The 18,626-nt window shown below is 35.9% G+C and overlaps 1 protein-coding gene across 20 annotated transcripts in view; it reads left to right on the plus strand.

Moving 5' to 3' along the window:
* The window catches only part of NRXN1 (neurexin 1), a 1,159,797-nt gene that overhangs the window by 1,095,901 nt on the left and 45,270 nt on the right, over positions 1-18,626 (plus strand). The window contains exon 1 of one of the 20 annotated variants that reach the window (XM_059406103.1): positions 11,790-11,995. The exons of 18 other annotated variants lie outside the window; for them this stretch is intronic. In XM_059406103.1, the coding sequence (XP_059262086.1) occupies positions 11,963-11,995 (33 nt within the window). In that variant the 5' untranslated portion in view covers positions 11,790-11,962. Of the gene's footprint in view, positions 1-11,789; positions 11,996-18,626 lie in introns of those variants that run through there. One more of the 20 variants, XM_059406104.1, reaches the window with a different exon arrangement.

Here is an 18,626-nt window from a genome sequence, read left to right on the forward strand (position 1 = left end):
TGTACTCCGTTCTTCATGCTTGTCAGAGTGGGGATGAAGTTGAGGATCTTTAAGGCAGTTAAAGGCATTTATGGAAATGATGAAATGCAGTGCACACTAATGATTTCATTGGTTTTGACTGATCGAACTGGAGTCCACATACAACTGATGATTACAATAAAGCCTAGCATTTTCCAGAATGGGCAAAGTCTAGTACATAGTGAAATAAAATGTAGCATCTTTCCCAGGCTTTGTCTGAAACTGTGCATAATTTTAAAAAAATTCTAAAAACAACATTTATCTTGCCAAAGCCTGTGGCCTTTATTAAATATAGAACACTAATTATTTTCATAGTTGAGTGAGCCATGTCAAAAATAAATTATGTAGAATCCTAGAATTGAAATAGTCCATGCAGTGCCTAGCAGCAACTTCTTCATCTTAATAGTTAATGATGATTGCTACTATTTATTGGCCATCGAATAGGTGGCAGTTTTCCTAAGTATTCTATATTATCTCAATCATACCTTATGGGAAACTTCAAAAGCTATGTATTGCCATTTCTCTCAGTTTATGGATGAAGAAGCTGTGCCCTGGGAAGGTTGAACTAACTGACTGATCTGAATCCCATAGTTAGGACATGGAACCAGACCTAAGTTCACTGCCCATGTTTTTACCCCTTTCCCTGGGGTGACATGTTACATGCATTTGATTGGCAAAAGTGATTAAATCTCTTTATTTCATAGACTAGGACACTCCAGCATAGGGAGATTAAGTACAAAATCACAAAATAAGAAATGAAGTCTGAATCCCCTCGCTTAGTTCCTTGGATAGACACATGGAACTCAATATAACATACGGACCTAGGAGTCATCCTTTGTCCTTGAATTTTCAGAATGTTTACTATGGAATATCATTTCTGTTACATATGTAAGTTCCTGTAGTGGGGTGTGTATGTGTATATGTGTGTGTGTGTGTGTGTGTGTGTGTGTGTGTGCTCTTGGTGATGGACTCTTCTTTTTTCCCTCCACATTTTTTTAAATCTAGTTAGGCTGTAATACGTATTAGTTGGATTGAATGACAGTGAGTGAATGATCTACTATTTTGCTTTCCTGGGCATAAGATCTAGAAACTACCAGGTAGGAGCGAAAGCAGACCCCTCCTTCCATCTGCCATTGATTTTAATAAGAGTCTTCTGATATTATTTATTTTTCTAATGAATTATTCATAAGCACCGGTTTAGAAAAAAATGTTTCTGGTGCCAGCAAAGTTGTTAGTTTGTTTTAAAATCACCAGTCTAGTTTTTACTGCTTAAGCTCATTTTCTCAATTTGGCTAAATAACAAAATTCAGCAAGATCTAATGACTTTATTAGAATGAGAGCTAAAATGTGGCTCAAAATATGTGAATACTGGCCCTGGTTCTTTTTCACTTGCCAGTCACATTTCTATGCATTATATTTCTTATCTTTCAAATTTTGATTATGATATACTTTCTTTGTGTGTATTTCTTACCAGGTTTTTGTTAAGGATAAAATGAGAATGCGTATGTTGAAATTTGATGAAATTCATAAAGTGATATATAAGAATAATTACTGATTCTGTGTTATTAAGTAATTCATTATCAGGGGCTATTTTTAAATTTGTATTTTGTCTGTAGTGGGGCCATGTGCATGCCACAGCCTGCACAGGTGTTTGTTGATCCTGTTCTCTAACCCTAACATTTCATCCATAAAAAGTGCTTCATTTTGAGCTACAAGGAAACATTTTCTGACTCTGGTGTACCCAAAAGTCATTACCTAAGTATTCAAAGAGTGATTCACAACATGTCACAGAATGATGCCAACAAGGCCCCAAAAGTAGATTAGTAAAAATATAAAAACATAGACCTACAAAATAGGTAAATATAAAAAATACATAAATATTACAAAACAGAACTACAATAATACAAATGTTCTTAGGGCTGGGTGGGCCCATAATAGAATAGGTAAAAGGGACACAGGAAGAGACTTGAGCTTGTTCATCACATTTAACCATTCATTCATTCATTTGTTTCTTCAAATAATAACCATTTATTGAATGTGTAATATATGCCCAGGCCTGTGCTAGAGGCTAAGGCTCCAAAGAAGTAGTAGACAAAAGCTTAACTAACCATGGAGCTACTAATCATCTAAAGAGCAGAAAAGGAAATATGCAAACTACAACAAACACAACTATTAGATAAGTGCTAAAATTGATATTATTACAAAGCACTATGGGAACACAGTGGGAATAATGACTAATTCTGCCTAGGGGTTTTGGGAAGACTACAGGAAAGACTAGCATTTGAGCTTGGTACAAGACAATGTGTAGGAGTTTACCCGAATTTTTTTTTTTTTTTTAAATGGGAAAAAGGCATCTCTAGATAGAAAAAACAACATGTTCACACCAGTGAAAATGTAATAGAACATAGCATGCTGGAGACAATGTGAAAATTGGAACAAGTCTTTTGAAAAGTACTTTGGCAGATTGTTTCATGATCTATAAAAACACTTACATCTTTAGACCAGTAATCTCACTTATGGGAAATTATCTTATAAAAAAATACACAGGAAGTGAAGTGTTATTTATAATAACATAAATACAAAATTGAGATGGATCTATTATCCAAAAAAGTACAAAATAGTCCTGTAAATTATAATATACTATTTTGACTATTATTGTTAGAGTGATAGTAATGATTTTCCAAGTCAAAGTGGAAAATATATATGCCATCGTATTAAATTATAAAACAATAAAGTAGATCTTTATTATTATAACTATTTAAAATTACGTGTGTGTACAGGAAAGAAATGGAAAAGAACATGAAATGAAATCAACAGTAACAATACCATTAAGAACAAAAAGTTTTGTAAAGGTGGTCATAGGATTATGAATGAATTTTTTTTTAATGGATTGACTTTGTTGTGGTCCTACCATTAACTAATTGAACTAATGTTTATTGACCATTTCACTTGTTCTAAAAGTATTGCTAGGTCCTCTAGCTGAAAAGATAAAGGAGGTTATCATTTATATAATAATTTTTTAAAAATTTTAAAGTAAAACACTTTTACAGTCCCATGACTTTGCTAAAATAATGAACTCTACCCCTTTCAAGACCAGTTGAATGCAGTCTCTTCTAGGGGGCCTTTTCAGAATCAATCCATCCCATAATTCCTAATCCCTCTCTACATTTTCCAGCCTTTTGTCCCTCAAAATGAAGCACATTGTGCTTTAGGAGTTTAACTGGATAATTTCACATGTCCAAAGCTGGTGTCACAGCGGGAGGGGATTGGAGTGGGGATGTACATAAGGGTGTTTCTCAGAGTAAGGTTTAAAACATCCTGCTTCAAAATCATTTGGAGTTTTTGATAAGCATGCAGGTTTTCATGCTCATCCCTAGAAATTATAATTAAGTAGATCAGGGTGGGTCCAGAAAATTAACATTTTAATTTTTTTATAAGCACTCTAATTCTTAAGCATCTTAAATTTGGAAACCGTTATTATAGAGTATTGAGTCCATCTGAAATAATTTTATCAGCTTGCTGGAATTTTCTCATGTAACATTATATTTGTATGAGTGACCAGTTGAGAATTTTTCTGTTCACTGTTTCTCTTATAATGTTATGTACATTCCAAATCAGCTTTGTTTCCAGCTTAAGTTTCACAGTTTTGTTGATGGAAAATATTCACTCTTGATAAGTAAAATTGTGGGTTCTTTCAGGATTTTTAAAAATTTCAGGAAATTTTTAAAAATCAAGGTAAGGACTAGCAGTATAAATCCTAAAGAGACTAGTCTGTACATATATAGGATTGTGAAGTCATGTGTAAACTTCAGTGTAGATATCTCTTCTAAGTCATTCTTACTGCTTAAGATACCATCATGTGGTCCATTATCGAGGAATGGAGGAAAAGGAAGAAAAGAGACTTACATTTGATAAATGTCTGGTAAGCTTTGTTCACTAAAAAGCAGAAATTTCTCACAGTCTATTAATGCACTTGAACCATCTATAAGTTTTTTATTCTTTTTTTTCCTCTGGTTCTTTTCATTCCCTCCTTCCTTCCTCCTTTCCTTTTTTTCCTTCCTTCTTTACTTCCTAACTCTTAATAGACTTGACCATGGACTATGGCTTTTTTGCTTAACACCTTTCATCAATAGGCACCAAAAATATTTGCTCACTAATGTCTGTTTGGTCAAAGCAATTTTCCTACTCACAATATCCTGAAAGAATCAGAGGCACCTGGGTAAATGAGTCGATTGAGCATCTGAGTTGTGATTTTGGGCTTGGGTTATGATCTCAGCCTTGTGAGACTGAGCCCCACATCATGCTCCACGCTCAGCGGGGAGTGCTTGAGGATTCTCTCTCTCTCTCTCTCCTCCCCCTGCTCATGTGTGCATACACATGCTCTCTCTCTCTTTCTCTTTTTCAAATAAATATATCTTTAAAAATATAGATCATGAAAGAATCAGTTCCTTATTAGCTTTGTTCTTCAGCTCTTGAGTTTGGATCAAGTTGAACAACTAGTCATCCTTCTGTCAAAATTTTTAAAAATAAATAGTAGCCCAAAAATTTCAGGAAATTTTTAAAAATCAAGGTAAGGACTAGCAGTATAAATCCTAAAGAGACTAGTCTGAAAAGGGCATGCTTTAGCATTGTTACCCTTTGACCCCAAACTGGCCAACTTAGAAGCCTGCTGGGAGGAAAGGAATGAAGACAATTCTGTCTAGTGTGCACTCATTTCATCTTCCTGAAGCACTGTTGTGCATGAAACGGGCTGAGGATTTCTTTCTGGGTGGATTTACTGCCTTAAACAATTGAGGAAGCTTTGATGTGCTTTCTGGCAGATTCTGATCTCATAAAAGAAAATTTACCTATCTCTAGAGGTCTAGAGAACCATCCTAAGAAAACCCCTCTCAGTCCAAATGGATTTTAGGATATATGAAAGGGGCCTGCCTGGATTTCTGCATATTCATGGTTTCTAATTGCAGGAGTGTGATAGGGACTGAGACAGCCAAGAGCCAAATCTGTCTGAGGCCGTAAAAGAATCATCCTGTTCTTCAAAATGTTACTAGTTGCATATTTCTTCTAGGCACATCAGTCTTTCTTGCTGAAAAATATAGTCATCTAAAATATTCTTTTACGGGTGCCTGGGTGGCTCAGTGGGTTAAAGCCTCTGCCTTCGGCTCAGGTCATGATCCCAGGGTCCTGGGATCGAGTCCCGCATCAGGCTCTCTGCTCAGCAGGGAGCCTGCTTCCCTCTCTCTCCCTCTGCCTGTCTCTCTGCCTACTTGCGATCTCTGTCTTTCAAATAAATAAATAAAATCTTAAAAAAAATTAAAAAAAAAAATAAAATAAAATATTCTTTTACATTGTGAAGTCCATTTTGGGAAACTGTCTCCTAATGAATGTCTCTAAAGCACCTGTATTTTTTATTTTCTACTACAGTGCAGCTTTCTGTTCAAGTTTCTCTCTTGGTAGACCCTACTACAACACTTTTTAAATTTCATCCTTTACCAAAACAAAACAACAATAACAACAAAACTTCCTCTTTCCATTCATTAGAAATCCTGTTGACCTGACTTTTCTTGGAAAAGAATTCTGAATTTGAAACTCTAAGATGACCCTGAGGTTCTTAAATTATGGAGGTAGGAGGCTTATTTACAATTTGAATTTCAGAATCCATCTAATTCAGAGACAGAACCATTTTCCCGAGAAGGGCCCAGAAAGCTGGATATTTAACAAATTTCTTTCTTGGTTCTAATGCTTACTAAACCTACAGAACAACTGTGGAGCTTAAGGAGTAATTCTGCTTTGGAAAGAAGATTTGTTGTGTAGTCAGTGGACTTTCAATTGCTAGCTTCATGGGTATAAATGTTATTTAATCCCTCTGAAACTCAATTTCTCTTATTTTTCTAATTTTTAAAGATTTTATGTATTTATTTATTTATTTGACAGAGAGAGTGTATATGTGTCCTCGGTGTACACGAGTGGGGTGTGGGGGAGAGGGAGAGGGAGAAGTAGACTCCCTGTTATGCAGGAGACCAGATGCAGCTAGATCCCATGAACCTAAGATCATGACCTAAGCCAAAGTTAGATGCTTAATGTGAGCCCAAATCAGATGTTTAACCCACTGAACCACTCAGGCACCCCTCAATCTTTTATTTTTATTTTTTAAAAACATTTTATTTATTTATTTATTTGACAGAGAGAGAGAGAGAGATCACAGTAAACAGAATGGCAGGCAGAGGGAGAAGGAGAAACAGGCTCTCTGCTAAGCAGGGAGCCTGACTTGGGGCTCAATCCCAGAACCCTGGGATCTTGACCTGAGCCAAAGGTTGATGCTTAACTGACTGAGCCACTCAGGTGTCCCTCTTTTATTTTTAGTATTGGTGTAATAACTTTTAGAGTAGAGTGTTATCAAAAAGACCATATGAGGCATTTTTTTGTGTGTTTTTACTTTTTTAAAAAGCATATGTACCTAGAGAAATAATCAATGTAAAAAACAAACCCATAAGATTAGAGAAGCAGAAAAAATATAAGATTTAGAATATACAGATTTTTTTAGAAATTAATTCACATCCTACATTTGATATGTACTTGCAAATATTAAATTAATAATTAACAGAAATTTAATGATGCTCCATGGCATCAAACTAGGACTACCATTATAGGGAGAAAAAGCAAAGACAATAAAAATTTTAAACCAAGATAATCTACTATGGTTTTCTACCATTTCTATTTTTCCCCTTTTCTTAAAAAATGTAAATGATCCAAAATATCTCCCCACGTATATTCTCTCACAACTAGAGTGTACTTCCTGACATATGTCTTTTAAAAGTCATCCAGGCATCCTGCTTCTCATTCATCATGACTGGTGGTGCAAATACAGACAAGAGAATTTACATTAAAAACAGTCTTCAGCAGACATGCATATTTTTCTGAAGGAGACTCAAAACTTCTTTTGTGTTTCATATCCTGTAAATGCTCATTGGACGATGGTACTCTTTCTTAGATAATCAAGGCTTTCAGTGCCTTAATCCAGCATCACTGGGGCAAAGAGGAGTCTTTGAAGCCAGCCTTTGTCTTTTACTTGACATCATTTTCCCCTTCCTCTAAGTCTTACTCTGGTTGATAATCATGGTGATTTTTTAAAGTATCTTGAAACTTGCCAATGTCATGTTCACCCATTGACTAGATTGGGAAGAATTCCACTGTCACTTAATTCAAGCTAAATTATTTAATTTCTCTGTATCGAAATCTTTCATCTCTAAAATGAAGGAGTTGAACTATGCAAGCCGTGAAGCTTCTTGGAGTTGTAAAGATCTTTCTAAAGAGAATTATGACATGCAGTGTTCATTCACACCACACAGTATGTAATTATATGGGTAGATCTGTGGCGCTTTTACCTGATCTCTTTCCTTCCTCTCTTTTTCTCTCCCTCCCCCCTCCTTCTCTCTGTATTTGCCTCCTTCTATCTCTCTCCCCCTCCCCCCCTTCTGTCTCTCCTTCCTTCCCTCTCTAGCTTCTCCCCGCCTTCCCCTCTCTCTTTACTGTTTTCCTGCAACATTTTTCACATCAGAAAGAGCATTAATTTGACCTAAAATTCCCCCGTGTCCTAGTAATCCAGGTGGCTGTGTGTCTCAGCTCTGTTACACTGACCCTGGATACCATAGGCTTGACCAAGTATGGAAATTGGCCTGACAGGAGTCACAGCGGGAAAGCGCCTGAAGCTGTCCTGAGAACACTGTTCCCAGAAATGTTGTCTATGGATGGAAAGACTGGCTGCAGACATGGTTTCTAGGGGGATGCAGTGGCTGTCTGCCTCTTCTGCACACTATGATGTGGAATGGTCCAAAACAGCGTTTGTTCGCTTGCTTGTTTACAGGTACACCTTTGTGGACTCTTAAGCAACTACAACTGTAAATAGCCTTAGAAGTATAACGAGGGTCGTGAAAGCCCCCTCCCCTTCATATATTCTCCAAATAGCCCTTTTGTAGTCCCTGTAAATACTGCCTTTTCTGGCCACATCTGTAAAAATCCAAACATAAGGAGGAATAAGGGCCCCAAGTCTTTTTGTATTGTTAATTTCAGTGAGATTAATTTCTCAAATCTTTTATTTAAATTAAAGACAAAACTAAGAGGGGTGGCTGGGTGGCTCAGTTGGTTATGCATCAGACTCTTGATTTTGATTCAGGTCCTGATCTCAGGGTTATGAGACCCAGCCCCCCCCCCCCCCCCCCCCGGCCCTCCACTCAGTGAGCGGTGTGCTTCTCTCCTCCTCCCTCTCCCTGCTCCTGGGCACATGCTCTCTCTCTTCAATCAATCAATTAATCAATCAACCAATCAATCTTTAAAAAACAACAATGACAACAGACTATGAAAAGTGGATCATTTGACCTGTCTGCAGCATTTGAACAAGACCCTAATGTCTTTGCTACCGTAGGCTTTTTACATGGGCTTGTAGGTCACCGCTCTAGGAGTCTTTCTCTTACCCTCTCTACCTCATTGGCTTTTTCTTCCTCTTTTCCAAGATTTCTTACTTTTGAAGGAATCCAGGGCCCGGTTCTCAGTCTGCCTCTCTTCTCCCCTTAAACTTTCTTCCTTGCCACTTTGCAATATACATCCCATAGTACAGAGTACTGCTTGTTTTCAACCTCTTTATAAGTAAGGTAGAAGAGCATAGTATTTAGTACATGTTTCTCCATCTCACTGTCGACATTTCATGCCAGGTGAGTCTTTGTCTTAGGGGCTGTCCTGTGCATTACAGGATGATTTAACAGTATTCTTGGCCATACCTACTAGATGCTAGTAGCATCTCCCCAGGTGTGAGAACTAGAACTATTTTTGAGCATTGTCAAATGTCCCCTTGGGGACAAAATAACCCCCCATAAACCACTGGTTTAGGATAACTTTGTATAAAACACAAAAATCCTTTAAATGTGCAAATTATTATCCTTTGACTGAATTTAACCAATTCAATATTTTTTTAATGTTTATATCTCTTAAAATCCTAGGACTCTGAACAACAGCCACAAGAGCGTGAACAGTAGAATCTATAAGACAAGTTCTGTCTCCTGGATAAAATACGCTTATGCCAAGTAGGAAACACAAGAAAGTGATTTTTGTTTTGTCTTTAGGCCTACACCATTATTGGTTAAAAAAAACCAAAAAAACAAAAAAACATGCACATTATCTTGCCTTTCAAGCAGCAGTAAACAATATCCTAAATTAAGATTCATGGTTGACTCTGCCACTTCTTGCTAATTGCATCCTGCTGAGAAAACTAAGGCTTGGAGGGGTTAATTTGCCCAAAGCTCTGCTAATTAGCCAAATCGTTTACTTCTCAGTTCTTACCTCTAAGAATCAGAGATAATTTAGGTGAATTGTCACTACAAATTGTAAAACTCTTGACACCTGTAAGTTTTTATTATTGTAGGCATTCAGAGAGGAAAGAAGTAGAAGACGAAAAAATATGGTTTGTGGAGGTCTTCATCTCACATTGCCAAACCTGTCTCTGGCAGCTCCTTTTTGCCCACTCCTGCCTGTGTTCTTAATGAACACATGTTCTCAACATTTTTGGTCCGGTATCTAGCAGTCATTAAGTTAAACAATCATAATAATTAATTAGTTAATTTTAAATTGGGAAATACCTAGACTTAATGAAACACATATAAAATGGGCTAATGAAACCATGTCTCAGTCCCACCTTTGACCTCAGCTTTGCTCCCCAGATATAACCACTGTTAACTGATATTTCATGTCTTTTTGGAAATTTCCTCTGCACATGCAACTGTGTATTTACACATGTAAACATGTGTGTATGTTTAGTGTATATACAGACTTCAAACAATTTAAAAATTGCACCTTTTCTGTTTAAATAGCATTACATCTTAGAGGTCTCTTCAATCAGCACATTTGAATTTACCACATTGTATTCTACAGCTGCAAAGTATCTCTGTGGTAAGACTGTACCATAATTTATCTGATCAGTTTTATTATGGATGACTAAATAGTTTCTACTTTTTGGCTATTACAGTATTACAATGTGTAGGTTTGGTGATGTTTTATTATTATTGCTTTCTTTTTGATGAGAAGTGTTCTGGACCTTAATTTTTTTTCCTTTAAAAAAGTAAAGTTTGATTGTTGAGGATTATGTTATTATTGAATAAATAAATAGAATGAACACAAAACAATATGTATTTTAAAAATTTGAAAAATGCTTTATTAGTTCCTGAGAGTCAACAGAGCAGAAAGAAGTTTGCAGAAAACTTGGCAGGGTCAGTGTTTTAAGAATGTGTTTACAAATAGTTCCCAAGGTGAGATGAACTTTGGAATTTCAGCATTCTAAAGCTCACTGACAATTTACTGGTGAGGGCACATCTATCAGTATCTATTCTCGTCTATTTTTTGTTTGTTTGTTTGTTTGTTTAAGTAGTGTTGGGTCACTCTACAATAAAGTTAATCTTTGAAAATGCATGGGTATAATTGAAACTGGGCAATGAAAAATGATAAAGAGAGGTGCCCTAGTACTCTTTCTGTTGTTCCTGAAGATTGTTCACTGTTTCTTTTGAGCTTCTTTTATTTTTTTTTTTTAATCTCCATCATATTGCCATTTGAAAAACACTGTAGTCTCATCACTTATAACCTTACCTGTCAGACTGGATACAAACATCTCAGTTACCTTAAAGAACTATGCAACATGTTGGTTATTATACAGTGATCAATGGAAGCAGATGTATTAGGGGATATGATTCCATATGGTATTCCAGATGTGGAGCCTTTGCTTCTGAAAGAATTATTTCAAATTTAAAAGGAAAGACAGGGGCGCCTGGGTGGCTCAGTGGGTTAGAGCCTCTGCTTTCGGCTTAGGTCATGATCCCAGGGTTCTTGGATCGAGCCCGGCATCGGGCTCTCTGCTCAGCAGGGAGCCTGCTTTCCTTCCTCTCTTTCTGCCTGCCTCTCTGTCTACCTGTGATCTCTGTCTGTCAAATAAATTTAAAAAAAAATTTTTTAAATAAATAAATAAAAGGAAAGACAAAAAATAAGTCCCTATTTCCATCACTGTATAACACATTTGTTGTTCAGGCTTTAGGAAATGAGATGTATATCCTTTGGTGCTTGTTTGATTTTTTATTTTTAATGATTGATAAAATGGTATACTTATTGGGATTTAAATTGTCTTTAAAGAGAAGCAGTTCTAATTGGCAGAAATGCATAATAATGCACTTCTTACTGTTGCATAATTGCCTTTACAAAATCATCCCATAAAAACACTCATTATAAACTTGGCATTCAAAAAAAAAAAAAGTCACTCGTTAACTTGGAAATAAAATTATAATTACAATTAAAAAGCTTTGCGGCGATTCTGTAGGGTTGCATGCTAATTGCACAATATAAGCTTCTAATTTAATATTAGATGAAAACATAATAATTATCTGAAGGGATGCACATAAGAGATTAAGGGTCGAGGTGTTAAAAAAAAGTTTCCCTTCTGTTGTGTGATCACAATGGATTAGAAAGTAATAGAGAATTCCCTGTGCATGAAAATAGCTCTTTATTTGGGTCGGACTTAGAGCGATGTCCCTTCTTTAATGCAGTCACAGCCAGGGAGCAAATTCAACAGCAGCGATGCCTAGACTTTTTGAGCTGGGCGCGGGCTGGGCTGTGTACCAACAGCCTCGTCAACTGCAGACGGAACTGCAGCATCTCTTCCTGCAGTAGCGAGTCAGCCATTGGCTCCTCGGTGACACGTGACTGATAGAGCCTTTTCTGTGTCTTTTCTCGCCCATCTGTGTGCAGGGCACTGATAGGCCAGGCTGATGCGCAGGCAATTTATCATCTTGATCTCCCACTGAGTCAGGGAGCTCTCCTGTCACCAGTATTGATTTCAGAGGATGGACTAAATTTCCTAGGATTTCCATTAAGAATTAAGAAAAAAGCTCTAAGCACGCAGGGTAGCCAGACAGACATGGATATGAGATGGCACTGTGAAAACTCGCAGGTAGCTTCTTCTCTCACAGCCGGTGCTCAGCACAGCTTAGAACTGCAGCATGCAGGGTTTAAGATACCAGAAGCCTAAGAACAATAATAATGAAAATAAGAATAAACTCTTTTGCTTAAACTAATTTTAAGATTTATGTTACAATATTTATTTTTGGAGATTGCATGTGAAATTTATGCACGCTCTGTATGAAATGTAGAAAGGTTGCTTTAATTTTTTGATGTCCTTAAACCCTGAGCATGGTTGCTTCTAGTTTTGTTTGCTGCTTTTTGTGAGCTTCAGAGGTTTTTTAGCATGCTTGTGGCAAAAACAACCAAGAACTGTGTGTGTGTGTGTGTGTATACATATATATATGTATATGTATATATATGTGTGTGTATACATATATATATGTATATGTATATATATGTGTGTGTGTGTGTGTGTGTGTGTGTGTACGTAGTAAGTTGGTTCAAGTAAAAGCATGAATAAAAGCTGCTTTCAATACTTGCAAGACTGCTTATTATTGTTAATGACTTGGTGATAATTTTTCCTAAATATGATTAGATTCTGACCATGCATGCTTTTGCGGCAGAGTGGGCTTTTGTGGAGAATTTGCAAAGCTGGAATGCCTGAATTAAATGTATGTTTGGTACAACAGAAAATGTATTAGTGGTCAACGATTAAACCTGATTAACTAATGGAAATATTTCACGATGGTAAGATTTAAATAACATTTACTTACACTAATTACTTCTGCTTTCTGAATAAAATGCATGTCTGGGATTAATGAAAGTTGATATTTTTGAAATATAATTTTGATTACTTCCAAGATAGTAAGATTTTAATTTTTAAAAGTGCATCGAGGTGAAAGAATTTTGAAACATATGTTTTTGTAATGTTAGCCTAGGAAAGGATTCTACAACTGCTGTTTGTGTATGCGAGAGATTATGTGCATGTTCGTGTGTGTGTGAATTCTTTGGGGGATTGTTTGATACCCTCCTAGCTAAGTCCTTATTCTCGTGAAGAGGGGAAGAGCCTTGGCATTCAAGTATTTCCTAGGCCCCTGGGAATTAGAGCCAGCAGAAGCAAGAGTATGGCCAGATGGGATTGGCATGCTTGGCAGTGAGTGGAGACAATAGGTGGGGGCAGAGCAGATGGAGAACAGAAGGGATTGCACATCAGAAAAGGGGCGCTGGGAGGGGAAGAGTCCTCTTGATAGTGAAGAAAGCCTGCCCTTTCTTTTCAAGGGAACTCCTGATTGTATCTTCCTTTAATTATGAGATGGAATGTCATGTCTGTTGTAACAAATATTTTCCATCAAACTAGGTAGCCCCTGCTTCACAGAGTAGGGAAGAAATCTCATGAATAGAGAAGTTGCTTTACCAGATTATAAATGGTGTGTTTTCTGTTTGGGGTTGTTTGTAATCTTTTTCTCTTTGCCCTGTAAAGGAAAAGTGGGAACAAAATTAAAATTAAGCTATTATATTATTTGAGTTGTTGGTATAAATATAAATGTGGCAGTAACTACTAAACTTATATACCAGACCTTAGATGATTCAAGCATCTGTGGGGTTTGCTAACTTTTTCCCTAAGTTAAGCTTTCAGTTCTGAAAATATTAAGAGCCCATGCTGACTAATCTACTATTATTTTGCTTCCGGCTTATAAATAGATGTTCGTTTCTAGAATAACTTTGCATGGCTTATTTAAGTATTTGTTGATTTTTATGATGGAGCTTGGAAGTTTTACCAATGCCCAGTTCAAATTCTAAAATGAAATTATTCTCTCAGAATCCTCTATCAAGCTTTCTGTCACCCACCTGCCCAGAGAACTGGGCACAGTCTTTACTCAGAATGGCCATAGGACTGGGGGAAAAATGAAAATCAATTTACTTTTGAATTCTGTAAATTTAATAGTTCTTCCAAAATTTTAAGGTGAACTTAGACACTGTTTCCAGTCCTGAGTACAAATGAATTTGACCAAAATCACCCTGCCAAAATCTACCAATAAAATACAAATTTTAAAAGTTTAAATATACATCTTCTGATCCATGAGTCACCTATAGCTCACTTAATCATGCCATTGGTGGACCTTGTATATGGAGAGAATTTCCACTTATGAAGGAGATTTTGCCATGTTGCATGTAGAGACATGTAACTTACCTTTTCAACCTTGGCTTGACAAAGAACTATGACCTAGATCAGAGAATGAAGCCTTCACCTTTGACATTTTGAGGTATTTAAGATCGTTTACTCAGATCATTGATACTAATTTCCCCATAGTTGAATAATTAAGCCAGTTTCTCATACTTTAATGCAGTCATTTTCTTCTTTGCCCTTTTCTTAGAAATTAATGAAAGAGTCTGCAAACAGCAGAACATTCTTCACTTGGCAAATTCCATCTAATGTTTTCAGGAAGAAAGAGTGCCTGCAGACAGAACTTTGGACAGATTTTTATAATTTGGAGGTTTGACAGGTGTTCCTTAAGTAAGATGACCCATTGAGAAAGAATAAACACTTTCACTGACTTAGCACAATCAAGGTTGCCTAATAGGCTGAGAGCCACATTCTCCTTCCAGGCAAAATGGGATGAAACTAGGAGAGTACTGAAGTGGTATTAAATGGCCAGTCAAAACTGCATTTGGACTCCACTGCCAAACAAATTTCTCACCAAGACATTAAGCAGGGAAACACTTACATATTTACATAGTAATTAGTGATGTAGCATTGCATATTAAGGATGTTTGGGGTAGTTATGATGAAATGTTACTGTCTGTGTGCCTTCCATATGCTCCTTTAATTTACAAAATGTGCTCATCCCACAGCATCTGGGTGCATTTATAAACTACAAGTGCAATCAATTAACTATATGATGGCTGCAGTAGGCAGAGTGCTAATTGATGGGAAAAGCCCTCTTGGCTTACACTTTTCAGTTTCCAAATGGAGGAAGAAAACATGTAGCCAGGGACTTTCAACCTTTGTCTATATTAAGTTTAAATGTTTTGAGAACTAAGCTTACACTCTGCCCATTTGGAAAATAATTCACTTGAAACAAAATTTCTTCCCAGTCAAAATTAGTGTTCTTAATTCCAGTATTAATGAGAACTAGGAAAATGCATAGGTGAATAGTGTTAGTAGATGTTTACTTTCACTTGGACCAAGTGGTACATTTTATTATTCAGTCTTCTCTTTCATTTCCCATTTTCTCTCCTTCCCATTTTTTGTTTCTCTGCAGTTTTACCTGTCATTTGTGGATTCAAATGCAATTTGCTCCAGATCTCAGTTTTACTAAACAATAAGCTATGTATAAACTCAGCAAAGTATAATGACACCAAGTTCTGCTTTATACATTTTTGTGTATATTTAGGCTTTCAATTTCTTTGACTTCTACTAAACGTTACCATATTGACCTGGGAAGATTGTTTTTACTTTCTGACACCTTATGTACATTTACTTGACAACTGATATTTGAATCTTCTGAAGACTCCCTTCCCTCATCACCTTGGCACAAAGAATGGAGCCATGCACAGTAATATCTAGTAGAAAAGCAATTTTGAGTATATCCACTAACACTGTTCCTTATAAGAGAAAGTTATAAACCCATGGGTATCTCTAGTTTCCCTTCACACATTAAGCCAGTATGAGTCCAAACTGCATAATAACCAGGGCAAAGCAAAAAAGATATGAGATGTTTTCTGTTGGGGGTCATAAATTATGAGTGATTATCACTATACATTGCCATGTCCTCCTCAAAGTTTTACTTTCATCTGATTTCACTTGATTAAGCATTTGTAACTATCTCAGAACTGTTTTACAAAATCAGTTACATATTTTTGTTTTCATTGTTGTGTGATGTATACATATATATGTATGTGTGTATATAAAATTTTAATTCAGTCTTTCAAATTCCAGTATAGTTAACGTACAAGGTTATACTAGTTTAAGGTGTACAATTCAGTGATTCAACAATACTAAATATTACTCAGTGCTCATCGTGATAGGTGTACTCCTAATCCCTTTCACCTATTCCACTCATTCCACTGCCTACCTCCCCTCTGACCACCACCAGTTTGTTCTATATTTAAGAGTCTGTTTTTGGTTTGTCTCTTTTTTCTTTGTTCATTTGTTTTGTTTCTTAATTTCCACATATGAATGAATTCATATGGTATTTGTCTTTTTTTAACTTATTTCACTTAGCATTATAATCTTTAGATTTGTCCACATTATTACAAATGATAATTTCTTTTTTATGGCTGAGTAATATTCCATTGTAGGTATATTTGCATGTATGTATATATATGTTGTGTGTATATATATGTTTGCGTTGTGAATATATATATATGTATGTATATGTGTGTGTGTGTGTGTATTCTGCCTGTGAAGCCACAGTATAATTATTTTCTTGATAATAGAAAGAATCAAATACTTTTCTTATTCTTTTCCCACAACTATAATACAGTGGTAAGAATGACTTGAATGTTATCATAAGAGACCAAAAGAAATTAGTCTTTCAAAGATATCTGTATGTTCTCATCTTTGTTTCCACTGCTTTTTTTTTTTTTAAGAACACAATGAGTTTTGTAGGATACCACAATCTTGATTCTCAGCATATGTCAGACTTTTGACCAAAAATATCATATAAGTTCACAGCCTAAATATATTGGTAACTTCATAGATAAAGTGGGGGCTTAATGCTATGGGAAAATGCTTCACCTATCTGATCTTTACACATTTTTCAGATTGAAAAAACTGCTAGAGCTTCAAAGACAATGCCTTCCCAATCAATTGTACAGTGAAATAAATTTGCTTATGCTGAAAAATACTCATTTTATATACAAAAAATAGATTACATATGCAAATACTATGTATATATAATAAAGTATGTATTATATAAATATATATAACTCAAACTATCTTGTGACTTCAAAATATTACTATTTTATTGTCAAATCAGTATTACATGGGAGTTTTCTTTTTAAAAGCTCCTTATTTTGGAGTTGCATGGGTATAGCCTTAGGTGTCAATTCTCAATTACTCATGTGTTAACTGTCTGGATAATGGGTCACCTTGCATGACTAGATCTGCTTTCTACACCATTTACCCTCCCAGTGACTTAAAAATCATTCTTTTCAATTACATATCATGACTTTGCTTAATTAGCACAACTAGATTTGAGGGGATCTATTCATTGGCTTTCTAGTAGGACTACAAGATTTTCAGAGTTAAATGTACTATGTTTCTGTATAAAAACACTGCTAAATATTTAGCTGCTAAGTAAGTGATTTAAAAGATACATCTAACAAACTAGAAATTCCAGGAAGAACAACTACCCTGCGATTTGTCAGCAGTTTTCTTAGGAAGTGTATTGTCTCTTTCCAGAATATTGACAATTATATAAGCAATTATCTCAGTGGTTTTCATACATTTGATAGTTAAGATCTGTTAAGGTATCTATTGGTTGATTGATCTGTACCAAACTCCTAGTGATGGATGCCTCAGAGGAAAATAAGATTATCTCTTGCCTTGAAAGTCCAGTTGAACAGTCAGGACAAACACATAAAACTAGAGTACCGAAGGCTGAACTGTTTTACCCTGTAGTATCCATGGATGAACACATATTTGCTACACATCTGCCATATACTTCATGGTAGTTTGGAGAAAGGAGAGGTCACTATGGGTTAAGCAGGTGCATGGATGTTATTCTGCTCTATGTTCCTTGTGTTTGTTTAAGCAACCCTAGTTATACAGTCACAAAATAAAATAACACAAAATCAGATCACATTAGGGAGCGACAAACCCCATCACACCAGTATCAGCCTCTGAAGTGCTGTAGGACACCAAGGATGTTCAAACAGGAAGCAAAGTTCCAAGTAGCTTGCTCAATATCACTCAAGGTGGCTGTTTCCTGTTCTACATGTTCTCAGGACAGCATATTGATTTCTTAAAAGCCAGTCTTTAGGTTTTGTGAGTAATAAAAGTAAATGCAAAATATGTACAACACTTTTGATTTAAAAATCACCTACATATTTGGTTTTCATTCTCTTTATTCATTAAAAGCAGCCCTCACTGCTAAACATTTTCCTTTATAGTGTAAGAAATTGGTTTTCTTTTACTGATGAGATGATTTGAAGTATTGAGTCATTTTTCCAGTAGTAAATTAGACACTTTAGAGTAAGTATAACTATGTCAGGCTACATGTGTGTTTGTAATTTGAGTGTGTTTGTAAATCAAGTGTGTTTGTAAATTACTCCAGCAGTAATTTTCAATCTGCCTGATTCTCCTTCCATTTCTTTGATTCTACTTTCTTTTTGAATGATACCCACTCTAAAGAAAGTAGAATGGAGATGGTATAGGAAGAAAGCCAGGGCTTAGCCTTGAGTGAAACAGTTTTGAATAGTGATAATTACATGAACAGTCTAGTTGTGTTATTGAAATGGTTATCAATACTATTGTTTCCTCAGTAAGTGGTTTAAAATACAGTGAATAATTATGGGAAACTTCATGAACCAGTCATGAGTCCTGATTGAAATGATACATAGGTGCAAACTCTCAAATTGAATACTTCTTGATTACTTTTCGAAATCTCAAGCTAGATATGGTAAGCTTAGGTCAGTGTTTGAAGGCATCCATGCAACAAGGGCTTCCTAGATTC

Source organism: Mustela nigripes, chromosome 7, assembly GCF_022355385.1.
Source record: "Mustela nigripes isolate SB6536 chromosome 7, MUSNIG.SB6536, whole genome shotgun sequence".
NCBI lineage: Eukaryota > Metazoa > Chordata > Mammalia > Carnivora > Mustelidae > Mustela > Mustela nigripes.